At 51.6% G+C, this 27,595-nt stretch overlaps 2 protein-coding genes across 5 annotated transcripts in view; one reads left to right on the top strand and one right to left on the bottom strand.

Annotated features, from left to right (window-relative positions):
* Positions 1–22,815, bottom strand: part of BCL9L (BCL9 like) — a 63,466-nt gene extending 40,651 nt beyond the window's left edge. The window contains exon 1 of one of the 3 annotated variants that reach the window (XM_018922735.3): positions 22,676–22,815. The gene's annotated coding sequence lies outside the window, so the exon portion shown is untranslated. Of the gene's footprint in view, positions 1–7,366; positions 7,503–8,484; positions 8,736–22,675 lie in introns of those variants that run through there. The other 2 variants (XM_009097785.4, XM_030233746.2) reach the window with 2 other exon arrangements.
* A 1,614-nt stretch (positions 22,816–24,429) lies between these two features.
* Positions 24,430–27,530, top strand: CENATAC (centrosomal AT-AC splicing factor). 2 transcript variants are annotated; one of them, XM_030233747.2, is made up of 9 exons: positions 24,430–24,725; positions 24,828–24,993; positions 25,064–25,126; positions 25,278–25,342; positions 25,477–25,582; positions 25,930–25,960; positions 26,313–26,393; positions 26,614–26,746; positions 27,209–27,530. In XM_030233747.2, exons 1-9 carry the CDS (start codon positions 24,430–24,432, stop codon positions 27,252–27,254), a joined length of 987 nt encoding a protein of 328 aa, XP_030089607.2. In that variant the 3' UTR covers positions 27,255–27,530. The 2 variants fall into 2 exon arrangements, with proteins under 2 accessions (XP_030089607.2, XP_050839502.1); XM_050983545.1 differs by lacking the exon at positions 26,313–26,393.
* The last annotated feature ends 65 nt before the right edge of the window (positions 27,531–27,595 follow it).

Raw genomic sequence — 27,595 nt, 5'->3', positions numbered from 1 at the left:
AGGCAGCTTTCAGCTCAGCCTAACTGCCACGCTTGAGGCTTGCCTATGGCTGGACCTGCTCTGTTCAGGTCCTGTCTGGCCCGATCCTCTGCTGCAGATCAGTGTTGGAATAAATCCTGCCAAGGAAGTGGTGAAAGCTGCAGTGCTGCAGGGGGTTCCACAGCCTTGGCCAGCTTGATGTTGAGAAGAGTTGACCAGAGATACAGCCCTTCTGCTCAATTACTACCCTTCAGAGCCACCCATCCAGTTCCTCCCCATCCTACAGTGTGGGTTCTTGGTACCCTTGCCTTTTATAAGCCACCTTTTTATAAGCCAGCATCCTTTCCCAACTGCAGCCTTTCCAGAGGCCTGAAGCCCAGCATGGCAACAGAACAAAGCAACAATCATTGTACCCACTGCTGAAGCCCCTGTCCATCTGAAGGAGAGTAAAGCTATTCACTGATACACAGCTATTTAGCAGGATCTTTCTTCCAAAGAGTGTATTAAGATTTTACTTTCTATTAGGAAGACTGCAATGCTTCAGAGTCCCTGCCTGCAAAAACAGGTAACTAATGCAGACTGATCAGACAGGTACCATGCCTTGGCTGGCAAGCCAAAGAAGACAATTCACGAAGCAAACTCCAGCAGGGGATACACTGCAAGCAGAGGACTCCTAATATAAACCCTTAAGAGAAAGTTGGGCATGGCCCTCCAAACAAAGGTACATCATTTTTGGACAGCAGCATTTCTTTGCATGGCGAACAGAGGACTACGGCGCTCCTCGGAGTACAGAAGCTCCAGCTGGTAGCCAAGGACAGAGTTTGCAACACTGCTGTAATCACATGAGCCATAGCTTTCTAACTTCAGCGGGGCAAATCTTGCTAGAAAACTCAAAGACGCACAGAGCATTGAAGATACTTCAAGAGAGGAGCGCCTGACCTCCATCTTCTCAGAAGAATAGAAAAACCCTGCTTATGTGTTGAATAGGAGGCTGAGACCCAGAGAGGCAAGAGAGTAGGAGTGATGAGCAGGAATTGGGAATCCTGGCTTCTGTCCCCAGCTCTGCCACATATTCCCTTCCTGTCTTTGGTTAAGTCACTTCCTTTCACTTTTCCTGCCAGCCACTATTTTGGAGGTAAGAAAAAAAAAAGCAAGCACTTGCTTCTGCAGAGTGTTTAAAACCTCTTCTGTTCTGTGACAGGGCAGAAGAGTGCTGTGGTGAGATGCTGCGAGACACCCAGCATGCAGGAGCCATGCTGGTCACACAAACCCCAGCAGAGCCCGGCATTTCCTGTGCTTACATTTTGAGAAGCACAGAATCTGTAAACAGTCAGTGCCACAGTGCATCTTCTACACAACCCATATCCTGGCCCATTTCCTCTTCTCAACCACAGGACTAGGAGCTGAGCAAGGAAAAAGTAAGCTGCTCAGCTGACCTGTGACAGAAAGAGCAGCGCAACCGAACACAGCATTGCTCTGGACAGCACACCTTGCAAGGAGGTGGCTGTTAAACCAGAAGCAGCAAGGATCGGGAAGATCCAGCAATACCAGAGGCAGGGTTAAAAGGGAAAAAAATACCACAACAAAATAAAACTGCAAAAAACCAACCCAACCAGCACCCTGAAGAGGCACAATGGTGCAGACGTGCCTGAGTAGCACAGCCCTCCTGCTCCCTAGCAGATCCATCCTGTGGCCTCCCACATACTTTGGGAAGAAAGAAGACAAGTAGGCATAGGCAGGAACAAGGAACACTCTGTGGTTTTGCTCTGTATTTCAGTCCATCTCTCACTCAGGAGGAGCTCTGCTCTGCTTTCCAAGTCTCGCCCTCTCTGGCATGGATCACAAACCTGGCTTCTGGCCCAGGACGCGGCTCCAGCAGCGCTCATCACCAAACAGGGTGACGCCCCACCTCTGGGCACAGTGCATTGCACAGTCCTAAAGCCATCTTGAGGCTACTACCCCAGCATCAGAAGAGGCTCCCCATTATACCCCAGCTGGGATTCCAGGCATCCTGAGTCACAGCTGAAAAACCCAACACCCAAACATAGCTCCAGCTCTTTGGGGGAAGAAAAACCCAGCATCAAAGCACCGTTTTGTCTAGTGGCTCCAGCCAAAGCTGCCAGACAAGCTGCCTGCATTGAAGAAATCCTGTCTCCCAAAGATGCCGAGGCACAGCATGCATGTTCCTCTGCCTGGAGCTGCCCAGAAAGATGCAGCAGGATGATGCCAGGTGAAGGTACTGCCCTCCCATCACAGGAAGTGGAAAAGGGGCTGGAAACCACAGCCAAATGCACCCATCTGACAATTCAACAAGGATACCAGGATACAGGGAAGCCACCAGTGCCCAGGCAGCAGTAGCTGTCAAGGAACCAGACCACCTCTTCATAAAGAGCTGAGCAAGTGAGAAGCAGGCTTCATTGCACTGACTGTGCCCAGCATGGACACACACTCAGCGAGAGCAGAACAGGTTCTTGTTTCCCTCTTCAAGGCACTGCAGCCCACTATCCTCACACTGGTTCCTCCAGCGCAGGGTTGTAGCGGGCATCAAGGCAACCCTGGTTGATTCAGAGTCATATTGTCTTAGATGGCCCACCCCACGCCCTGGAAGAGGGGCAGCAGCAGGTCTGGGCCCAAGCAAGCAGGACTTGGAGCCAGTCAGGATGCCCAACAGCAGCACACCCATTTCCAAGGCTTGGTACAAGCTTCATATAGCCATGCCAAGACAACCCATGCTCCATCTTCCTGCCATGCCATGGCCCAGGCTGTCCTGGGCACCAACGAGTGCTGATCTGCTGGCCAAGGATGCGGGCAGCGAGCAGGACTCCTGACAAGCTGTCTCTCCACAGTGTGGCTTTCTCTTAAACCAGAAGCAAGTACCAGTGACACTAACTACTTCCCCTACAGTAGCTCCTGCTGAGTATAACCCTGTGGCAACTGCAAATGCCATCCCGAACTGGTCCCAATTAGAACAAATCCATCACCCTATCCACCTTTGAGTTTCATAGAAGTTCAGGTAGGAAGAAAACAAAAACAGTTCCCTATTCCCAGGAAAGGGTCCAGCGCTAAGCAAATGACCTGCAACAGGCACCACAGAAGAAGGAAAGGTGCCTCTCCTCCATGCCATGTGATTTGGCTGGTGCTGCCTCCTCAGGAGAGGCTGATGAAGTGCAAAATACAGCAACAGAAACTATGCCCACCAATCTCCAGTAACAGCTCCTGGGTACCTTCCTCTCAGGGCTGCCAGAGGTGGTGAAGAAAGGAAGCCAAACCAAAGCAGCAAAGACTGGCCCATTGGAAATCAGCACACAACTTCAAAACAGAAGTCAAGAACAATTGAGGAATATCACTTTGCCATCCTCACAATCTGCACTGCACAGAGCTGCTGAAGATGTACAACTGAGAAGCAAAGCACTCACAACACTTCCTAGGCCCCTTGCTCCAAGACAGGTGAATTTTTCCACAGCTTAAGCACTATGAGAAACCTCATAGGGTAACTAAATCTCATGGAGATCAACTACATAAAGTCAGAATCCACAGCTCCCACCACCCTCTGGAATCACAGGACCACACATGAGATCACCAGAGAATGCATTTGCCAGTTAAAATCTGCCTGGGAGGAAAGGAGAGCTGACTGACACCAAGTCCTGACCTGCATTAGATTCTGATTTTCCAGAAGAGTCGTGCTGGCAATCCTCCTTGCACTTTGCTGATACAGCTTAAATAACACTGACAAAATATTGCTGCATCTGTACATCATATCGCTATGATATCTCTACCCTGCATTATATTATATTATATTATATTATATTATATTATATTATATTATATTATATTATATTATATATATATTATATTATATTATATTATATATATATTATATTATATTATATTATTAATCATATGATATATCATATCATATTATATAATATTATAGTAATTATATTATATTATATATCCACACATCTCAAAGTCTCCTATGCGCCCTCTCCCACCCCCAGTCCAGGGCACTGGCATGATCCTGGGTCTCAGCAAAAAGAGCAACAGTACAAGGAAAATTACATTTTCAGAGCTAGCTCTAGGCTTCTGCCTGGCTAAGGCTGTTGGGGGACAGCAGACAGCCCTGGGAGGAAGCAGTGGCAGAAGCTCAGGAGCAGGCTCACAGGTGGAACAGACTGCTGATGCATTCTCAGACAGGAACAGCAAACTTGTGCTTTTCCACATGGGGCTTATTCTCCCAGAAGAGACCAACTTGAGAGATCTGTCTGGCAGGGTATTTAAAACTGGATGGAGCCCTAAGGAATTAAGCACTGGAAGCCAGCCTGTGCCATATCCAGGAAATTACTAGACCTGAGCAGATTAAAACCCATTACAGCAGCACATCTGGACATCCGAGGAACACAAACACATCCTAAAGTGCTTTGACTCTTAAGAACTTTCCCTTCTAGCAGCAGCAAAGCCTGATGCAATCATCTGAGACAGGACAAGGAAGCAAAGGTTGTTCTGATGCCAGTTCTGAACTCGACACTGTACTGACAAGAGATGGGTCTAAAAGAGAGAGAAAACAATCCCAGGACCTACTCTGGGACCCTGACACAAACTGGAGAGTAACAAAGAGCAACATCTCTACAGCAGTAAGAAACAGCCACTGGCTGGGACCCAGCTGATGCTCCCCACAGAGGGAACCAAGAGCCTCCTCTCCAGCTATCCCTCCTTTCTACATCCCTCCACACAGCAAGCACTGACAGAAGGGAAAGCACTCACAGTGTTCAGCAGGAGTGAACAGCAGGGGAGAGAAGAAAATGCAAAGTTTTTTTCCTCCCCAAAACAGCAAGTATGGAGGACATGATGCCAACTGGACTGACAACTTGAGAGAAAAGTCAAAGGCTGAGTTGAGCTTGGACCTCAGAAACTCCAGGCCAGTATGAGTGAAGTCCACAGCTCATGGGCTGGAGTCTAAAGTGAAACTAAAGTGCACTGGAACTAGCCTGGAACTAAGGTCCAAGTCCCGCACATCCTTGGCAGCTGCCCTGGAGCAGCATAGCCCAGTGAGCTTGCTATGTCCAGTTTTGTGATGGCCCAGTTGCTTCATGCAGCTGTCTGTGCCCTCTGTCACACAGTGGCCAGAGAGCCACCTTCCAACAGCAAGATGCAAAAGGGCTTAAAAGTACAAAACAACTATTTTACTTTCTTCAAATGAACAACAACTGTGGTTTCTAGTTTCTAAGTAGGCTTTCCTTTTAGCTGCTGCCTGTTTATTTCTTTACAGTGGTGGAGATCTGGAAAGAGGAAACAGACTTTTAGGGGAGGGAGACCCAGTAATACCTACAACACCGCACCACAGAAAACACCATGAAATGGATTTTCTAGGTAATGAGGATGCAGGTCAGGGGGGTAAGGAACAACCAATCCCACCACCTGCTCAGCTAAAATGGCAATACACATATTAAAAAACAAACAAAAAGGTTCTTCACTTAGGTTATGTATGCTCTGGCAAAAGGCCCAATGGAGCAGACACCTGCTGTAGAGACAACACACTGATACTCTTATCTTTCCACCAAGGAGAATCAGGCAGCAACATCGACCTGGACATTTCTGCACTAGTTCCAGCCTTGGGTATTACATACCCACGTGTGGTGGCAGCCAGCATTATCACACGCACCAGAGTCAAAGGAGGTCTTGATTCAGCACCAACACACCCTTGCCAAGAGACCTTGGGCAAATCACTTCCTCAGTGACTCACTGTTCTTATCCCTCCTGCCACCAAAGTAGCAAAGCAAGGCACACACACAACCCCTGTATGTGACTGATGGATAGAAGGTGCTGCATGTCATTACTGCATGCCTGGAATGAAACTGCATTTCGGCAGGGTCATGAGTGGTAGCCACATTCGCAGAACAGATCCTGCAGGTCAAGAGTACTCACTAAGGATCCTGGAGCATCACTCTGCAGCCAAAGGTGCATGGCTGTCCTCTATGCCACACCGTTGGCAGCCCTTCGCCTGGCAGAGCCAGGACACAACCGTATGCTGCCGCAGCCTGACACCCTGTCAAACGGAGCTGCCCCCAAGGCGTGCAGACGCTGCCACACACAACAACACAACAGCCTGCCCTGTCATGTAGCATTACTTATGTGTTCAGATATGCATCCTTCTCGCATTTCTATTCCAGCAAGAACGGGGCTGGAACAAGTTTACCACCTGCTAAAGACACATTCCTAATACAATGCAGGGGAGGTTTTGTTACATTAATTCCTTTCTGTGCGCAAGAAAAATACATATGTACCTGCGGTGTTACTCTCATTTTTCCTCCAAGCTGACCACACACCTGATTTATCTCAACAGGGAACGGAAGCTTATCGAGCAGAACACAGCAAATAGATGGGACAGGTCTCGCCTGACAGTTAGGATGGGCCCTGAACAGGAGTGTTTGTTTAAACCCTACCTGAAACGTGGCAAGTTCCCATCCTCCTGGGGCTTTAACTGTCACCGACATGTTTTATGAAAAATCCTTTCGTTAGGATTTTTCCCTCCTGAGAAGCTGAGAGGCCTCAGGAACAAACTGTAAACAATTCTTATCTGCTGCTGTGGAATGCAACAGGGGGAATCTGTGATTGGCCTCATCTGGTTGTTTCCAATTAAGGGCAAATCACAGATCACCTGTGCAGACTGTCTCGGTCAGAGACAAGCCTTTGTTATTAATTCCTTTTCTATTCTTAGCTTAGCCTTCTGATAAAATCCTTTCTTTTATTCTTTTAGTATAGTTTTAATATATTATCTATCATAAAATAATAAATCAAGCTTCTGATACATGGAGTCAACTTTCTTGTCTCTTCCCTCATCCTGGGACCCTTGTGGACAATACCACACTTTAACAGCACCGAAAACGTCTTGCAAAATCCAGACCCGCTCCGGTAAAACCAGACGGAACTCGATTAAGTTCTTCGCACCAGAGAAAAGCCCCAGTCGAGCACTTTTGTCCGCGAGGAATGAGTGGCCGCAGCAGCAATGAGTGACAAGGACCTAGGAAGAGCGGTCCCCGAGACGTGAGAGCTAATCGGGCAGGGTCGCGCGGACCAGGGGCAATGTCCAAGGCAAGCGGGAGCACTGACAGCTCATCCCCAGCCGGCCGGACCCGGCGGGTAGGCCGAGCCGAGACCGGCGCCGTCCCCCCGTCAAGTTATCGCCGGCCCCAGGAGCGATAGTACGGCGGCTAGCCCGGAGTCTCCGGCTCGGACGGCGGCTCCCGACCGCCCCGCCGGCCGGATGACACCCCGAGGCGGGCACGGCTGCATGGAGCAAGCGGTCGGTGCGGGGGCGGCGCGGAGCCCCGGCTCCCCCCCGGGGCGGAACAATGGGACGGCGGCTGCCCGGGCCTGCCGGGGCACTCACCTCGGCGGCGGCGGAGCGGCTCAGGGTAGGCCGGGAGAGCCCGCCGGGGCGGCGCGGCGCGGCTCCGCGGGCTGCTGGGGGCCGGCCAGCGGCGCGGGGCCGGCGACGCGGGCCGCGCTCATGGCTCGGCCGCCCGCCGCAGGGCGCGGGGTCGGGGCCGCTGCCGGCGGCACCCCCCGCCCCGCCGCGCCGCTCCTTCCGCCGACCGAGCCGGCGGCTCCAGCCCGCGCCCGCCGGTGGGGGTGGGCGTCCGGCCGCAGCGAGCCCCGGCTGCCCGCCCAGCCCCGGGCCGCGGACGGCTTCCCCGCGCTGCGGCGGGCGGCCGGGCGCGGGCGGCGGGGAGCGGAGCCGGCGGGCGCGGCGGCCCGGGCGCGGGCGGGGGCGCCGTGGCGAGGGCGAGGCGCTGCGGGCCGAGTGCTCCTTTCTCCGCCGGAGCCTGAATAATCATTTGGAGAAACAGGATCATTCACTTTCCTCCGAGCCGGAGCCAGGCGCTGCCCTGTCAAAATAAAAGCCCCGCGCGCCGATTAACCGCTTCCTGGTCGCGGGCGCCCCGCCGGCCGCCCAGCGGCACCGCCCGCGACCGGCACCGCCGCCGGGGACCGGGATGGGCACCGCCGCCCATTCCGGGCCTCCCGCGACGAGTGGCCAGCGCCCCGCGAGTGGCCGTCCCGGTGTCGCACACCCACGAGTCTCACAGACATGTACGCGATGGCACACGGGTCTCAGCACAGCCGGGACCTGCAGAATTGCATCCCAGTCCTCCCCGCGACAGCACGGAGACTGCTCCTGCTGAGCATCCTTCTGCCCTTTATCATCCGAAACACCCGTTCTGCTCAGGCCGACACCCTGCAAGTCCTGCTCTCGAGCCTCACTGTGCCGGGGAGATCCCACACCTGATCCCATATTTGCTGCATCTCCCAGATCGGATGATCCTTGTGGGTCACTTCCAACTCAGAATATTTTGTAATTTTACACACAAGGCACAAAGACTGGCTTCAGCCCTTGAGAAGAGCGGCATGTTATTATCTTCACGAACAAGTTTTCCAGGCATTAACCACCCTCCTGCCCTGAGCAGCAGACTCCACGGACGGGAGCCGCACAGTGCACATGCATACCAGGCTGTGGAGGCAGCTTGCCCGCTCCTGGGCGATGCCACCAGCATCCTAACCAGCACGCGTCACCTTCCTGCCTGAAGCGTACCAGCCGCCCAGGAGTGGGGCTGGGAGGAGACGGCTGGAGGCAGGGACCACTTGCCAGCGTCCCCAGAGTTGCAGAGCTCAAAGTGATGTGGGGACAAACAATACACCTCCACCGACGGGAGGCAGCGGCCTCGGTCAAAATTAACACAAGACTCGCCCCTGTGCTCACACCCGATGCGCCCAACCGGGGCGAGGAGGGAACGGCGGCCGTGGGGGACAGGGACGGGGGACGAGGGCGGGGGTGTCAGCCCCCAGAGCCGGGGGCGGCGCGCGGCAGCGCCCCCTGCCAGGGCGGGGCGAGAGCTCCCGGCGGGGCGGGGCAGCGAGTGCCCCGCCCAGTCCCGCCCCGCCCCGGCGGCACCGGGGCTCCGCTCCCCATGGCAGGCGGGAGGGGCTGCCGGCGAAACCCTGGCCGCCCCCATTCCCCACGGCACATGAGGGGCGTGCGGCGGAGCCCTCCCGTTCCCCACGGGCAGACGGTGCTGCAGCGAGGCCCAGCGAAGAGCGACGGCTTCTGTAAGAGGGAGGGAGGGAGGGAGGGAGAAGCGCCGGCTGCTCCCAACCCCAAGTGAAAAGACGCGACATCAGGCTTTGCAGGCGCCTCTTTGGCAGCTGGCACAGGGTGGCTTCGCCCGTTTGCAGAAGAGCCTGTGGAAAGCACCGGAGGTCGAAGCAGACGGAAGGGGCGGGTTGCGGATGTTCTGGGTTTTACCTTGGGGGGCCGCAGTCTGCACCAGTGGGCAGGCACTGGGAACCCCTTTACATCGAGCATCGTTTGCCTACACTAGCCATCCAAGGAAGATATACCTCTCCAGGGGAGTGCTGAGGCCATACATCTCGCTGCCTCTTTGGTGAACCCCCAAGTGCCTCATCAGAAAGCAGTAACATATTTTCACACTTTCATCCTTCCCAGTAGCAGCACTGGGTTCATGCTGCTACAGACAGCATACACGGGCGCAGTGGGTTAGAAAGGGTGCCCAGTGCTCAGTGCCCCCTCTGGCACTGAGCTGTCGTGCCCTTATTTGGTACGACAGCTCAGTGCCAGAGGCAGACACCAGTTCCTTCCCTCCAGCCAGGTGTGGTGCATAGGGGACACATGGAGCCACCTGTTCTCTGGGTCCTCTGGCTGCCTTTCCCTGCTCATTCCCTGCAACCTTCTGGGCTTTTTACATCAGCCCTTCACACATCTCCCAGTCTACACACATGAAAGTGGCAAAGCAAGACTGGGAAAGGTCAGAGGACCTTTCCCAGGAGGGAAAGAGGACCAGCTGCTTGCTGGTTCAGCAGAGCCTGCTGGTTTCAGAGCCTCTACCTTTAATTAACATCTGCCAGGCTAGCTACCCTCCCTGCACTTGATGATGACTCTCAGTCTCCCCTTCCCTCCTCTATAATTATGCCCATGCTAGGAGAGACAAGATAGGAGAGGAGATAGTGCAGCAGGTTCCTTGGAACACCTTAAAGCCTCTCTTTGCCAAAGCCACCACCACCACAGCAGCAGCTCATTCCAGGAGCTGCCTGGTACAGCAGCACCTTAGCAAGCCTCTGCCAAGGTGCCCAGGCTTGGCTGTTACCTGCTCTTTTTCCTGCCTTTGGACCGCAAAACTTACATACAAAACAGAAAAGTCTCCCTAAACAGTTAAGGACCAAGAGGGAGCCATCAGTGACAGTGACTCCAGCCTTCCCTGGGAAGAATTGTGACTGACCACCCAGAAGCTCCTGACACATCCTACCTCTATGGGATACAGAGAATACAGGGCTACAGGGTCAGAAGGACTGGCCTTGTCCTGTTATGTTTTGCCAACAAGGACATGTGGAGTAGATGGAAGCTGGTCCTAAGCTATGTCCAAGGCTCTGGGACTTGTTCATTCCCACTGGCTCTCCAGAACACCAGCCCTAAGCTTAGACCTTCACAAGACCCCCGTGGGCAAGGCCCTCATTATACTTATTAATATGATTAATTAGGTCCAATTAACTGTACTGGAATTAATTATGTGATTCACATTTAGCTGGGGGTGCCTCTTTGCAAAGTATTTCCCCAGTGGATCACTCCAACAGATCCCCAGCAGAGGCCCCAGAGATGGAAGAGTCCAGATGAATTGTGCTGAAGGAAACGAGTCTGGGGCTGTGAAATGCCCGTTTTGGGAGCAGCTCTCTGTTTTGCTGAGCCATGTAGCTATGGAGCAGGGAGCTGATGGTAGTCCATCATTAAACCCACAGACCTAGCACAGATTCATCCTGTATTCTCCCACAGAAAGGCAATAGTCCAGAAAGAAGATGGAAGAGCCTATGTTGCTACTGCTGAGGTAGACACAGGCCTAAAAACATCTTTTCATCTCTTCCCAGGCTGCTCTCTGTCCTGCCCATGCCCATGCAGACTCCTGGCCAAAGTGTCCTTTTCTTCTGCTCAGACACTAGCACAGATTCTGTCCCATAGTCTCACAAGTCCCTGATGTGCCTGATCTCCCTTGGACTGCACTGCAAGGTCTCAATCCCACTTCTGTTTTGGTGGTACTACAAAGCCATTGCTAGGGGAAAAGGGAAAAACAGCTAGGAGCTTAGGAGAGGCCCCAGGTCTGCACCCAACCCTGCAGTCAGCTGGGGAAGAATGGGCTCCTTCATTTCATGCTCAGTGGAGTTTGAGCAGGGCAGCCACCAGCAGCAGGCAACTGCAAGGAGCCTGCACTACCTTGGCCACCTCTGCAGCTGCCTAGGCAGCATGTGCCATTGTCTAGATGGACTTGGACAGCATCAGAAGTGCCCAGTTTGGTTTCTCCTTTTAAACAGGATCACCTTTCTTTATTAACTATCACGTCCCCAGCAGACCAAGACTGTTCACCCACTGCAGTCAAAAGAAACATGGAAGCTCAAAGACAACACATGAAGCAATGCAGCCAGCCAGAGTCTCCTGCTAGACTCGTCATGCTAGAGCTGGGCACTGGCCCCCTCCATACGCTGGGATTTTCCTTTGCTGCAGTCCTAAAGGCAAAACACAGCCTGTGCTGAGGTACTGAGGGAGAATTTAATCAAACTGAGACATCCTCTTTCCAAATGAAAATATGCTGTTGCTGCTGCTGCAGCTTCAGCATGGCTGACAGAAAGACAAACTCCTGACATGTTTCCAGGATCACAATGACACCAAGACTCAGCATCCTGGATGCCTTGTTATTGCTTGGATGCCTGATGCATTCCTGATGCCTGTATGTGTGCAGGCAGGATGCAGCTCTTCAAGTCTTCTCCTCTTCTTGTTACTCCTAAACACTCTGAATGCCAGCCTTATCCTCCCAATACCTCAGATGCTCACTGCAGCCCTAGGGAAATTATCTCAGGTCCACATAGTCCTGATGTTGCTGGAATCCTGGCATGGGGTATGAGCTTCACTCCTACCACAGCTGCCTAGCCTCAGATGGCCTTTGCTACCTGCCCTGGAGGTATTTGGACTGTTCTGGCTGTCCCTCATTTTGGGACACTGCTACCGTCCAGGGTAGGCCGTGCCAAGCAGCAAACCGAGAAAGGGCTGAGGTTTACTGGCGCGGGAACTGAGAGGGAACTTCTGCCCCTGCCAACCGGTAAGGCCAGGAGAGCCGGAGCCCACCGGGCAGTCTGCGGGGCCGGGCAGCGCACCTGCGGAGGGGGCGCGAAAGGTTAAATCGTTTGGCGAGGCCACCAGCGCGATAAACGCAGCCGTCGGCGGAGCCAGCGCCGCCCACCGCCCCGGGGCCGGACTGGCGGGAGCGGGCGGCGGCGGGGACTCTTATCCTGATACGGCGCCTTCCGCCGAGCGCGGCTCTGGAAACACGGAGCGGCGGGACTGGCTCCGCGGCCGCGGCGGTCGGCGACACAAAGCACGCAGAGCCCTCGCCCGAAAACCGGGAGGGAGGGAGCGGGGGGGCCGGGGGCAGCCGGGGGTCTCGGCAGGGATGCGGGGTCTCCCAGCGACGGCATCCCGGCCGGCCACGCAGGCAGAGGCGGCCACGAAGCGCGATCCCGCTACTGCTGGAGCAGGCCGGCGGCTCCCGGAGCTCCGCGTCCGCCGGCCAGGGCTCTGCGCCACCCCGGCCCCTGCCCGGCACGGCACGGCGGGACCCCCGGGCGGCCCCGGCGTGCCCAGCACGCACCGTGCTCATCACGGACGGGAAAATCATCGCGCGGATGTGCCGGGGATGGGTGTTGGCAGCTGTGCCGGGGCAGACACATGTTCTGTAGGCAGGCACGAGCATGTGCAGCCACAAACAGCAGGAGCAGAACACGGCACATGGGCGCCAGCCCTAGAGCTACACTGTAGAGCAAGCAATCTGGTGCGCCGTACCAGGGAATAAGGAGATAGTCAAGGAAGGTGCACGAACAGCTTCTGTTGTCACTGCTACTACGGTCTTACAATAAGGCTGAACTAGAAACAGAGCAATCCTTCCCTCTGATTTATTTACTCAGTGTTTTTATCTCCATAGGATGCCTGGAAGCCTGGTCACTGCAAATGTGCAAGTCTGTGCCAACGACTTGCAGAGCAGAGATCAGGAGAGTTTTCAGAAAGGTCACAGGCCTGACACAAATCCAATTTTATACAATGTCTCTATTAGATATTGGGGTCACTTGAAATCACCACTCTGTAAACTGGCTCATAACAGGAAAAGTTAGTGAGCTGCTGCCTTGTGCCATCTGCCAGCATGATAAGGACTTGGTGGTAGCTTGGATTACCACTTGAGAGCCCCATTATTCCCACATATAATCTCTATTCCTAAAACAGTCATGTGCATCTTGTATGCAATGCCTCAACCACACAAATCTCTAGCTTGGGGAAAAACCTCTCCCACAGCATCTCAGACCTGTTTTTCAGGGTAGCAGGGCGTATGCCCTGGCACAAAGGACTAACACAGCCCGATTCACCTGCATCAACACTCAGCTGGCTGGCTAGGCCCATGACCCTTGCATGTTCTAGCAAGGGTGACCACCTGAGTGAGGCCACAGGCTCTACCTGTGGGTTCAAGCTCTGTTTCCTAGGTTTTCACCCAGCCCTGTTTCATCTGTACCTCTGTCTCCCAAGATCTGATTGCATTTACACAGGTCTGATGGTACTCAGGCCAAAAGTGCTGAGCACCTACTCCAAATGCTGCGAGGACTCTACAGAATTTGAGACAAGAAAAAGGTCCTTCTTGTCCAGACCACCCCACACCTGAGCAGCTACTTATTACTTGCATTTCTGTTCAGCGTCCTCTCATACTCCAGATATCTCCACCTTATCTGGCAACCTGCCGTTTGCCTGCATTCCTATAGACTCAGAGGAACTCGGGGACACACGGGAGGCGACTGGACCCTTCCAGGGGACCCTGCCCGGTGGCGCCGCCTGGCGGGCGCGAGCGGCCCCGCCGCCCCGGCAGCGCCCGGGGCTCCCCCGGCAGGCGGGCACGGCGGACGCGTCCCGGCACCGGCGCAGCTCTCACTGCAGTCAGACAGTCCCTGTGTACTCCTGATGCCGAGAGGCAGCACTAGAGCTCAGAAAAGAAACACCAGAAAACGTGTTGCTTCACTGTATTTCCCCCACTTCTCCCTCTGGTTATGCAAAAGAGATGCAGCCATCTCCGAGAGCAGCGTGTGCACAGCAGAAGGGGATGTTTTAATTAACAGAAAAAGGAGAAACCATAGCTCTGGTGACAAATGACGAACGGGGCTTTAGCACCCAGGTGTAGAAGAAAGGAAATGGATTTCCACATCATGCAATGCTATCTTTGTCTCTCCAGTTAAGAATGACCATTTGGTTACTTCTAGTATTTTGGAGCTGGTACAGCATTCAGACAGGGCCTTCAGTACTGGGGATGTCCTGGGGACTGATAAGGCTGCCATGCTATCCCCCACCAGGTCAAGCCAACCTGCAGTTTTCACTGCTGGGATATTGCATCCAGGTAAAGAATCCAGGAGCTGCTGGCACCACCTGTGGCTCATTGTACCACTGGCCCTGCAGAAAAAAGGTGGGTGGGCCCAGGAGGGCCCTTTACCCTTGGGAGCCTTCTCTTCTAAGTGGACCTCCTGGTCTCTGGAGATGCTGACCTGGGGTCTGGTATCCTTTGTCCCTTACAGCACAATGCAAACCCACATTTGCATCATGTTGCTGAAGCATCCTCTCCCTGTCAGGAAATATTCATGCTCACCTCCAAATGGGGTCCAGCACAGCAAATCTGTGTGTCCCTCTGCAGACAGGCAATCTGTGCTGCAATGTGGCCACAGGCTTTGCTGTGAGGTCAAGCCAGATCCAGACAGCTGATCTCTGTCTTTGAGGAAATAAAACAGAGATGAAAAGAAGTAGCAAAACCCCAAGAAGTGCTTTTAAGATTTAACCCTTTCCAGGCTGGAAGGCACTGGCATATAGTCTGCAGCCTGAGCAGTGCAGGAGAGACTGGTCTAGAGAGCACCCCAAATGCTGAAGTTCTTTCTCAGGTTGGAAGGTTGTTCCCAACCCATCAGAGACTGGCTCTGTTGGAAATAGTGGAAGCTTCTAGCAGCTTCTCACAGAAGCCACCTCTGTGGTTTCCCCCTTGAAAAAACTAGGCTGTGTTAAACCAACACACAGAGAGATTTCCTGCCTGTTTCTGTGGGAAAGCTGGTGTGGTGACTGCTATGTGGTTGAGAGGCAGGCAAGAGATACTGTTCCAGGCTCTTGACTGTCACCTTCTTGCTGTCTTTTGCTTTGTTCAGAAAATTTGTGCTTTGGCCTCAGAGATTAAGAACATGCACAGAAAGTTGCAATTACAATGACGCATTTTAATGAATTATCATTTGTTCACTTCTTTGCTCCTTAACTAATTCTGCCCTGGTGATTTCCAGTACAGCAGTTTTACTTAAATTGAGCGAGAGGTTGCATATGAAGGAGGAAAGGACAGTGGCAGAGGGGAGGAACAAGATTTCAGCAAGGGAACCTGTGGAGGACTACCGCTCTGGAATATAATCATGACAAAACTGCTACACTTTTTTTGGACATGAATTGGAGTGGGAGGCATTTGTTACTGCCAATGTAGTTTTCTTTATACCCAGTTCTACACAAGGTTGAATCGTTAAACGTTGACAGTACATCTGTTAAGACTGGCTCTATAAACCAAATGTTCTTGAAAATAAAAGAAGCATGTGCTTGCCCTTCATCTTCCCAGCCATTCAGCTCCCAGTACCACAGAGAAAAGCCACATGGAGCAGCCTACATACACACAGATGGCCTGAGATTGGCCATGTAAAGAGCTCCTCTGTGTGAAAGGTGCAGCAGGCTGAGGAACAAGAAGCTCCCCGAGGATGACATCAGTCTTTCTTCTACTGACAATATAAAGTTTCAAGTAAAAGTCCCACAGAAGATCTCAAAGAAGAGGTCTTCCCAATGTTTCATTTTCCCCTCACAGTTTGTATTTTCTTTTTACAACTGCATTTCTGTCCTACTGCCCATGGCAGCTACCTTGGAGCACACAAGTCAGCCTGCTTCCTCAGAAAGATCCTGCACCCAGCAGATAGCACTGGCATCACCACAGATTACAAGCACCAGGAGAGGACTTCCCAGGAAAGACAGGAGTACAAGTTTCTCCAAGATCACAAACTCTGATAATCAAAGGAAGGAAAAATAAATAGAAAGGCCAATGCAGCCTTCCCACTTGACTCCCTTTAATTAGTAACCATCTGGTTTTGAGAAGAGCTGTCAGCCAATGTAGAGCATTTGGCAAGCTTCCTCAGTGGCTGCTCTCCTAACGTCAATTCTTCTTGGAAATGCTTTAAGCCCCAAGATGCCAAAAGGAAATTAAAAACAAAAGAGAGGGCACAAGAGTGAAAAGGATGCAGTATAGCCCAGCAGACAGAGAAATGCATTCCCCAGTTTCACTTCTAGATCAGGGAGCAAACTACAAACACTGCTGGCCACCCGATGGCCAGGAAACATCCCACCCAGCCAGCCACCTGGAAGAAACTGCACTACTTCAAGCGCCATTCTCAATCAAGCAATTACAAACCCCTCAGCATTTTCCAGGAGTCTCACTGCTCAACTCAGGGTTCTGTCCAAACTCCAGCTTTAACAGGGACTTTGTATTTTCCAAATTTCCTCACTTCACTTTAATTTCTTTGTCCCAGCTACTGTGCAATGGCAATGTGTATTTACATGTCCTGCTCCAGTAGTGTATTCATCCACTAGGAGAGGCATGGGCAATTTTACAAATCAAATTCATCATGCTTGGCACTTTCTCAAATTTTGCCCTGATTTTCCCTGTTGCCATGCTCTGCTCAAATAGAGGGGTGCTGCTGCTCTCCACCAAGAAACCCATGGGTGCAAAGGGAGCGCTCCACCTAGCTTTGGGTGGCATCAGGAGGCACACTGACTGTTCTGCTCAAGTCCTCAGGGACAATCTGGCAGCACAAGGCCTTTTGTCTTTGCAGGAAAATAGCCACACTGGTAGCAAAGCTAGGCAGAAGGAGCTTGGCTGCAGCATTTTTGTGAGTGTTGCCTTCCTCATTAAGATGCAGCACATGGCTCAAGTGGCTTTTAGATTACTCCTTCTGACTTTAGGACATCATGTATGAGTCAGAGGCTTGCATACTTGCTTCTCCTGATCCCTGTGAGTCCCCAGCACATGGCAAACTACATTTTGAACAGTTCCCCTATGTTCTACATGCAGACAAACTTCTTCTCACTTGTGCAAAGAAGCAGAATTATCCTTTTCTCTCTTAAATAGCATCATACACCATGAACCACTACCTTCTTTCCTCACAGATGCATTCAAATTCTGCAGTGCCCTCTTGTAAGCAGGTACATCACCCTCACCTACACTCACAGCCTCTCTACTCACTCCCACCCCATTTCCCACAAGGCATGTGTAGTAGCCAGCCCCTTTCCACAGACTGTGGTAATGGGGTTCTGGCACAGCTGAAGGAGCAGAGGATTCCCCCTGTTAAATACGTTAGTGCCAAGGTATAAAGAGGGAAGATATTTCCAAATGCATTTCTGGAGGTCTCTCCCATGTGGCAAAAGAATTAAAGACCCAAACCTGTGAGGTCCTCTCTCTGTACCTGCCCTGTCAGAGAAGCAGAGCTGGAATTTCATAGGTTTCTGACTAGTAAGACAAAAGCAAGCATAAAATTCCATATTAAAGCATCTGAAACCACCAGGGATCTGCACCTGATTAGCCATCTCACATGTTTGCAGAGGGGCAGATGAATAGGTTTCAGCTGCCCTGATCTGCACAGAGCAGCAGGATATCCTCACTTGCTGTCCCAGGAGCTGCACTAGGTTTGTGCTTGCCTAGAATTCCCACTGCTGATGGGGCAGCAGGAGCTCAGGAACGCTCTCACATCCACTTATTGTCTGAGGGAGGTGCCTGGGCAGGCCAGAGAGAAACACACATGGGTGATCAGACCTGGATCACTTCGTCTTGACACTGCCAACTTACACTGAGGAACCAAAGGCAAAAGGTTGTAGATACTGTTCCTCTTTTTCCCAGCACTGGCTGTGCAAAACTTCTCTCTCCTGCCTCACCTTCAAAGCCTTTCTTCCTTGTAGATTAGCATTATGCAGAGTGCCCAACTGCCAATGCCAATGTGACTTCAGGAAGAAATCCATCTATTTCTCCCCTTCACCTCTTAATTAACAGGTGGACTTTAATTACATTTCCCATTTTCATGACAAAATATGTCTCTCTCCTCCATTTGCCCCTCCCCGAGATCATTACAAGAGCTCTTAATAGTAATCACCATCATCTGTCTACTCAGAGCAAGGCAGAGGGGCACCTGCTCCATCTTCCCAAGTTATCCTATCCCACCTAGCCCCAGGTCACTCAGTCCTTGGAGAGCCACATGCCCTGGTCCTGTGCCAGTGGGGAGCCGTGGAAGCAGTGCTAACATGTTGGCACCACACACTGCCAGGGCTGGATAGTGCCTAAAGGCTTTGGCTGCAGTGAAAGACATTACAATTCAAGGGTGGACACAGAGAAAAAGTCAGTTTGGGGAGGTCTTAGGGGATTCTCTTGTTTTCGGAAGTAGGAATGGGCCACCCTCCTGCTGAAGCTATATCCTCCCTCTCCATACAAAGCACAGCAAACACTGCTAGGGAGCTTTGCAGTAACTCTCAGCTGGCTTGCAGATCTAGGCAGTAAAAAAACAGGAAAACTTTCTAAAAGACCTCCCAACTCTCATTGATTCAGCCACTAGAAAAGCAATCACCTCAGTAAATCATTAAAAACAAAGCATCAATTTTCTGGCAGAAGGTGAAAACTGAGGAGGAATCAGTCCCTATCAGTCTTGACAGCAGCAGCCAAGAAGCAGATACAATGCACCCAAGCACAGACCTGGTGCAGTCAGGTTTTCCCTAAACTCAGTGAAAGTAACTCAAACCACTACCATTCTCCTCACAAATTTGGGAACCTCATTCAGATACAATCTGTCACAGTGGGAAGACTCAGCTGTACACTATATAAACCTTGTGTTTGCAAACTCCAAATTAAATTCAGCTCTCAGATTGACTATTTTATCTGAATGTGCAAAATTCACCAGGCTGCTGCTGGCTTTGTCCACTTACAGAGATCTGGAAAATGAGATTTTCTGAAGTTGTTACTTCACCCTTCAGGCTTTCAGTGTTCCTTGATGACAATCTCCATCCCTCCCAGAAGCAAACAGTAAGGTAATACAAAAGTGAATACCAAACTATGCAATGTTTGCAGACAGACAGAAGACAGGGAGCTGCCCACTTCTTCCATTGCCAAGTTCTGAAGAATTAGCAATACCTCACAGAGCAGACATGACATCAGGGTCTGGGGACAGAGACAGTAAGGGCAGCATTGAGGTGACCACAACACCAAAAAAAAAAAAAAAACCACTGATGACTATAAGTATTGTCCACAGATACAGTCCACAAGGCAAAGTCTGCACAATCCAAATGTACAGCTAAGTGCATCATGCATAACTTGAACAGAAAGAAGAGCTCCCTGCAGAGCTCCATGCAAGGGCATGGAAGCTCCGAGTATGCCATGAGCACAGACAGTGTGTCTGCTGCTTGCAGAAAACCTTATTCCTCCTCATAAGTGTGGCAGAAGGGAGACAATGTCCCTTTAAATGTGACTAAAGTGTTGTCAATGGATCTGCCATGGTAGAGGAGTTAATCCCCCCTCAGCCCCTCTCAGCCACTGTGATGGGATAATTAGATGCGAGGGCTCACCACAGATGATGCTCCAGTTGCTTAGCAACTAATGGTTTCCATAGAAACAGCAAAGCACAGCCTTCAGAGCAGCAAGTGAGCAGTGCAGCAGGGCAGGGAAAGATGCCTTAAACTCCTGCACTGATCCTCTCCTCCAGAATCATTCAGAGGCCTAGAGGTATTAGGGGAATGAGAAGGGGGTGCCTTAAAGATACAATATCCCAGTTTCAAGCAACAGTTAAGAGAATGGTTTTTATCAGACTAAACCTTCACTGATATGGTCCTCCTCTCAGTGGCTCTCAACTAGCAGGATGAGCAGGGTTGAATCACGAGAGTGGTCTTACACAGAGGTTTAACCCCCAACATGTGGATTACAACATCCTGTTGTAAGTAGCTGAGTATGATTCCAGCGTCAATTCTTGCACCTGGGGTCTGAGAGGGAACTATACAAAACCACACACACAAATATATTTGCATTTTCAGTACTGTCACAAAAGCAACCTAATACAGGCATCCAGCCTGGCCCTGAACCAGCAGGCAAAGGAGGTTTCCTCTAGGTTTTGCAGCTTCACAATACATACAACAGTAACTATAACGCATGGAGATCTTCACCAGAATAAACAGAGGTCAGATTAATTAACCTTTACTCAAGACTATCATCTGGTACTTCCTTCAATGTGACCAATTCCTGCTGCTTTATTATCCTACTGCTCCCTGCACTGAGTCAGCATACCACAGTTTCTGAACATCACAGCCATGACCTGCAGCACCTGCACTAAACACCATGCATGTGCTGTGCAGCTGCAGTGCTGCAAAGCACGATCCTGTCATCTTGTAAGCTGAGCAGAGACAAGCTCCGTTTGTATTTTGCTGAAAGCTCTGTGACACAGAGATTCAGTATCATGTAGTCTGCACCAGGCCAGGGACAGGCTGCATCACTGCCTGCTTGCAAATGACAGCCCTGTGTGTTAAAGCTTTGCAAACCTCTCCAGTTGTGATGGGACAGAAAGAAGAAAAGGAATTCACACCACAAAACCAAGACCTGCTTTCCTCTCCTCTCCTCCAGCCTCACACTTGTGACAATCCCTTTCAGAGAGGGCAAGCAGCCTGTGCCCTGGGCACTGGCTGAGGCACCCAAACTCACTGCTTTTCTCCTCCTTGCCTGGCAGAAGACTGGCAGTATGCACTCCACTCTGCCATGTGCCATCTCTTCTTGGCAAGGAAATGAAGAGCAGGGCAGACGCCTCTGTCCCTGGGGCAGTAGCTGTGCCAGAGATGGGACACACGTGCTGCTGGTAACGGGCAGCCAGGCTGGACTCTGGAACCCCTGTGTGCATCAAAGCCACCAAATCCAGACACTGCGGCTCCTTCCCCCTGTCACTGCAGTGTTACCTCACCCTACCCACAAACCTGGGGATGCAAGTGGCACCACCCAGGAGGGTGGAGCATTCCACTGGCCGATTTAGCCACAGGCCTCCTTCCTGCAGTCCTGTCCTGATCCACCCAGTGCTTCAGGAAGGTACGGAGAGGCGACACTAAAAAACTTGTGGGCCATTTCAGACTCTGTCCCCTATGGCTTTCAAAGTGGGAAATCAAAGGGAAATGATGTGCTTTGTTCCACGGGGGAGCGGCAGGAAAGGTTAGCAGAAACGAGCCTGGCAGAACCGGTCGCTTCAGTCGTCTGCCAGCTCAGCTTTGAAGTGGTTTTAAAAATAAGGGAGGAGGGGCAGATACTAGTTCAGCTCTTTTACTGCAACTTCACAGAATCTGAAGACATGGAGAGTAAGAGGCCACCTTTTCCCCACCAGAAAATAGTGTATCCATTCAGAGAAAAGAGAATACAGCTAATGAAACAGGCTGTGATGCTCATCAAGTACATCTGTGGTGTTCATGCATCCTGAGGAGGCTATGAACAGCTACAATGACAGCAGCATCCACCTATGGTACCATCAAAGACACTTCAGTCATTGGCAGGAATGACTGGACACCCTGACACAGCCCCGGATCCTGTGCCAGTGGAGCAAACATCTCTCACCACTCACAGCCTTCTCTGTGCCCCACGCTCCCCATCATTGAGCCTGCCCTGCTGCCTCTCTTGAACAGAAGGAGTTAGGGTTCCTAACCCTAGCCCAGCAAATCCTGGGAGCTCTGTCTGTGTTAGACACTACCAGCTACGTACTGCAGCACAAGGAACTGAAGCAATGCCAACAGAGCAGGAGTGGCCTGGTATAATGGTAAGCCAGGCATCTACTGTACACTCTGTACTAGGAAAAGGGGAAAAGGACCACTTACTTAATTGGAAATTAATCTCTGTTCTGCTACAGGGGGAAGAAATAATATAAACCCCACAGTTGCTTGGCATGACCAGTATCCTCAAGTGTCCCCACCACATCCACTGAGCTTGCTTCAAAACAAATGCCATTGGCTGGGCAAAGCCCAAACAAGAGGATACCCTTGATACTCTCATGTTGCCGCAGACAAGCAGATGTCACTCTGTACAAATTCAAAGCTTTCAGGGGCTGAGGAATGCCAGAGCCATCAAGCCAGACTCCAGTAACAACTCTGAATCGGAAGCCAAGTTATAGAGCTGCCCTACCTTCAGGGCAGCTTGCACCAAACATTTTGCAAAAACAGGAGAAAATTCAGTCTCTGGCTCACTGAGAAGACCCCAAAAAGCACATTCACATGAAGACATGGCTGAAGGCATATACCTACACCTTACATGCACACACAGAAGTCAGACACCCTGAGAAGCAACTGAGCACACTCAACAGTTAAGACTCAAATCTGAAATGTTTTTCTGAAGTGCCAGGAGGTGGGATTCAGCAAAGAACAAGAACTGCCCTTGATCCCAACCTGCAGATTTACAAAACTTCCCACATTTTGGTTGCAAATGTGTAGAAGTAGGCAAGACCTATTTTCAGTTAAACTATCTCATCAATTGGCTTCTGTGCAGGTAACACTCACCTGAAAAGAGCTAGCTTTGAAGAATCCAGATGTCCTGAGCCAAGGCACCTCCAGCTTGTCCCCCCTCTGTTTTCAGCTTCCTTGTCACACAAGGTGGAAAAGCCATGTGACTGTAGTATTTTGCACCTAGCAAAACCAAGATCATACTGATTGATATTTGTGGATTGCCTAACAAGAACTAAGCAAACCTTGATACAGTACAAACTCCCATACTATTGAAGAGGCAAAACTGAGCATCCTAGATTCTCTGAGAAGAAGATTTTCTTTTCAAGAAAAGCTTGGTCTCGTGTTTGACTTATTTTTCAGCATCTCATCTCAAAAGACACAAAGGGTGAGAATAGTGACAACAAAAAGTGCAGGAATATTTGTCCCCAAGCCCAGCAGAGCAAACCTGCTGTGGGAAAAAGCACCTTTACCTTTTCTTTCATCATACAGAAAAAAACCCCAAATAACTCAAAGCCAAACCTTTGATGCAAGGGTCACAGAATTCACTCCTATGCTGAGATTCTCTCAGCACCATGGCACTAACATTATGGCACAATCTTTTCCAGCAATTGCCAAAAGCAGCCTCTTTCTGTCTCCTTGTTCAGACGAGCAGCAACTCCATGATGCACTCCTTCACTACAAGCATAACCTCCATCCTCCTACACAATGCTCAACATATGTAGAGTCTGAAATCTAATTCCTGCTGGTACTAAGCCAAGGATGTGATTTTGGTTTGTAGCTGCTCTGTTTCCGTCCCCATCACCCATCTCCCCTCTGTGCGTGCAGAAGAGTGATGGTGAATGGGTGAACAGGATGAGTTTGTATTGCAAACATCTATCCATGACACAAATCAAGCCAGTACCCAGTCATCAGGACACTGGGTCTAGGAGATGACACCATACCATGTGGCGATGCCCCCAACAAGCAGGGATAGGTCACCAGACCAGACAAGAAACCATTCTAAAGAAACCAACCTAATGAGACAAACAAGATAAGCTACATTAACCACAGAGCCCTCAGCACAGTATCTCATTGCTCGGCAATACCACACCTGCAGCTTAACGTGGATAATGACTGAGGCAGCAGCACCAGTGCCCAGCAGTTGTTATGGCCCAAGTAACAGTTGCAACTTTCTCCTTCTCTCTCCCTGTTTTGCACTGCACAGGGCAGGGTGTGTAGCTAATATCATCTAAGTCACTGCAGTAGTCACAGAATCAATGAGGTTGGAAAAGACCTCCGAGATCATTGAGTCCAACCTAGGACCAAAGACTACCATGCCAACTAGACCGTGGCACTAAGTGCCATGTCCAGTCTCTCCTTGAGCACCTCCAGGGATGGACTCCACCACCTCCCTGGGCAGCCCATTTCAGTGTCTAATCACCCTTTTTCTGAATAAATTCTTCCTAATGTCCAGCCTAAACCTCCCCCGGTACACCTTAAGACTATGTCTTCTTGTCTTCTCCCTGATTGCTTGGGAGAAGAGACCGACCCGCACGTGGCTCCAGCCTCCTTTCAGGCAGCTGCAGAGAGTGATAACCCCTGAGCCTCCTTTTCTCCAGGCTAAACAATCCCAGCTCCCTCAGCCGCTCCTCGTAAGACACACGGCCAGACGCTGCCCCAGCTTCGCTGCCCTTCTCTGGATACGGGCCCCAGTCGGAGGCACGGGCGGGCGGCGGCGCGGGCCAGCCCCGGGGCACCGGGAGGGGTGCGGCCGGCGGCGGGGCGGGGCCAGGTCTCGCCCCGCGCCTGCGCCGCGCGGCCCGGGCGCCATGGCCGTGCACTACTGCGGGCTGTGCCGCCGCAGCGCCTTCACGGGCCGCCGCCACCGGTACAGCGCGGGGCATCGCCGGCGGTTGCGGGAGGCGCTGGCCCAGCTGCAGGAGGCGACGGCGGCGGCGCGGGCGGCGGCGGCCGTGGCCGATGTGGCCGCGGCCCTGCGGCGCTACGACCCGGCGGAGCACGATGGGCGCGTGTGGTGCCCGTGCTGCGGGCACGGAGTGCGGCGGCACGGGCGGCGCGGAGGGCTGGCGCTGCTGCACGCCGGGCTGCTGCGGCACCTGGCCGGGTGCGTGGGCAGGAATGGGGCGGGCTGATGCTGCCGTATGCCGGGCTTTTGTGGCACTTGGCCGAGTTCGGGCGGTGCTGATGCTGTCCCGGTGTCCCGCAGGCCCGAGCACTGCCGGGAGACGGCGCGGTTCTGGCGGGAGAACCGGGCGGAGGCGGCGCTGCGGGAGCAGTGCCTAGTGCCGGCCGAGGAGTACGAGCGGTTCGCGCAGGCTCTAGAGCAGGCGCTGGCCGAGCACCAGCGGCGGGAGGAGGAGCGCATCCTCCAGGTACCCTCGGTCACCTCCCCGCACCGGACCCGGCCTCCGCTGGCCCCGCCTCATCGCTCTGTCCCCGCAGATGGCGGCTGACATCCGGGAGGCCGAGCGCCGGCAGCGAGAGACGGTGCAAGCCGCGCTGCAGGTCGGTGAGCTGTATCCTGCCCTGGCTGCACCCTGGGAGGGAACGGGCACGGCACCGCGCACCACTGGCCCCCGGGAGGGGCCAGGGGCGGCCGGGTGGGGGCTGTGCTCAGTACCAGACATACTGTTCCTTTTTCCTGAATTACACTCAGCTTCAACCAGAGCCAGAACTCTGTGCAGAACCTTCTGTCTACAGGCTCCCCGCAGGAGCTGAACGGTGAGCACCACTTTCTTCAGCAGTGACTGATACACGCATGCGCAAAGCACCCAACACTGTCATTACCTGGGTCTTGCAAAGCTTTTGCAAAATTTTATATGCTCTACAGTAAAAGTGCTGGCCTCTTATTTCAGGGACAGCCCTTGTGGTGCAGAAGAGCCTGGCCCAAGCGGAATGCAGATAGGACCCGATTTAGCCTGGCTGGAATCGGGCAAGGTTCTGACCTTCATTGGCTACCAGGTAGGGATGACTGGCTAGCGAATGTGACTTTGAATTAACTGCAAGTCACCTACAGCACGTCACAAAGCAGAACAAGGGGTGGTCTCCATCACAAAAAGAAACACTTTGTGGATTTGGGCAAGCAGCTAGCCCAGGTTCAGTTACCTAGGTTTAACTTTCATTAAGCAAACATTCTTTAATATACCATGGGGAAAAAAACCACCTAACTCTTTAAAAGAAGAGATGAGCTTTCCTCTGCCTTTTTCTAATAGAACTTGATTCTGGAAGGGAATAAAGACAGTGCTCTTCTGCTCAGAGATACTCCTAAACACAAGATTCTCATAAGCATTTTATGTTCCTGTTAACAGGAAACAGAAGGAAAAGGAAATGTCCACACAGGTAAGTGCACCTGCATCATGACTCACCAGCCTGCTACCTCATGGCTTGCAAATGTCCAAGCAGTTTTGAAGCAGTTGCAGCATAAGCATGTAGTGGCAACTCTTGACAATATTTGACATACTAGAAAAGAAAACACATCAGCATAGTAAACCCTGTTGGTGCTGCTGCTGCAGCGAGTGTATGATTTGAGGTGTGATCTGCCATGGCCAGCTCTTTTTTCTGAACACCTAGAGTGCACTTGGTCATGTGCCTGGTAGCACAAGCAGCAGACGGGGGGAAGAAGGGACACTTTCATTCTGTCACATTTTAGGGTAACTTCAGGGGCTAAGTAAATATTCCCTGTGACTTCTAGGAGCAAAACCTCCGTGGCTAACAGATGAAGAAGATGGAAGTAAACAAATTGGACCTTCCTATGAGGAATTTCTCAAACACAGTGAGCAGCTTGCACATCTTTTAGTTAACCTTACAGTCAGTTTAACATGCTAGAGAACCAAAAGCAATTTGAAAAACTTTTGCTGAACAAAGTATTTGGGCTTTTGGGCAACCTGGTCTAGGGGAAAGTATCCCCATCCATGCTACAGGGGGTTGCAGCAATGTGATCCTTAAGCTCCCTTCCAACCCAAACCACTCAAAATTCTATTTTTTTTTTCCAGAGGAGAAGCAGAAGCTGAAAAAGCTCCCAGTGGAACGTGTTGGTGCCAACTTTGACCATACCTCTCAAACAAATGACAGCTGGCTCCCTTCCTTTGGGCGCGTGTGGAATCATGGCAGGAGGTGGCAGTCCCGGTGAGCTTCAGCGCAGCAGATGGATGCCGGGGCAGAGTGTGGGGCTTCTGTCCATGCAAGCTATTCATGGAGCAGGCTCTGAGGTAGCAGCAAGCATAACTAGACATCCTTCCATACAAGTTTTGCCACACAGTGCTCAATCCAGGCAGAGTATCATTCTTGTCCTGGAGCAGCACCATGGCCTGCGAGGAAGCGTGCTCACGGCTGTTAAGGCTGCACACATGAAGGCATCTGCCTTGTTTTGTTTGGCTCACCTTTCAGACCCACATACTGTCCCACTGGTGCCTTTTAATGTGCCAGAACTCTGTCAGCTAGCTGGAGCTACCACTCACTGAGGTAACAAAAATATTGACAGAGCTTCCATGCTAGAACACTACACACAGCACTTTCTTACTTTTTCAAGGAGTGTTCATTATATCGGTCTAAAGGCTACTGCATTCTGACTTCTGTGCTTTCTTTCAGGCATCAGTTTAGAACTGAATCAGGAGAAAAGAAGAAACAAAGGTGATCAGGGACACCAGACACTCAACTCTGCTGTGGAAAGGCTGACTGTAGGTAACTGCAGTTTTGTTGCTGACTACCCTGTCAGAGTGTTCATCTGAGCATCACATCTAAAGCCACATGAAGTCAGGTCCTGCCAGCAAGGACAGGCTCCTGTGGATGCCATATCTTCCCTATCAGAAATCCTGCTCTGTACAGCAAGTGATGCCAGTGGCTAATACTGACGTAGCACATCCCACTAAAGGAAGAATGTTTGAAGAAATAAACTTTTTTTTTAAATGCCTCTTTGTTTGTAGACCAACTGCAACTCATTTCAAACCCAGGGCCCACCTTGCAGGCAGCTAATGC

Source organism: Serinus canaria, chromosome 24 (assembly GCF_022539315.1).
Source record: "Serinus canaria isolate serCan28SL12 chromosome 24, serCan2020, whole genome shotgun sequence".
Taxonomy (NCBI): domain Eukaryota; kingdom Metazoa; phylum Chordata; class Aves; order Passeriformes; family Fringillidae; genus Serinus; species Serinus canaria.
Note: the sequence above shows the minus strand (reverse complement) of the source record. Positions and strands in the feature narration are given on the sequence as shown.

Coding starts and splice junctions, on each gene's coding strand:
- CENATAC (XM_030233747.2), top strand. CDS start 24,430: ATGGCCGTGCACTACTGCGGGCTGTGCCGCCGCAGCGCCTTCACGGGC. Junction 24,726..24,827: donor CTGCTGCGGCACCTGGCCGG/GTGCGTGGGCAG, acceptor GGTGTCCCGCAG/GCCCGAGCACTGCCGGGAGA. Junction 25,343..25,476: donor CTCCCCGCAGGAGCTGAACG/GTGAGCACCACT, acceptor CTCTTATTTCAG/GGACAGCCCTTGTGGTGCAG.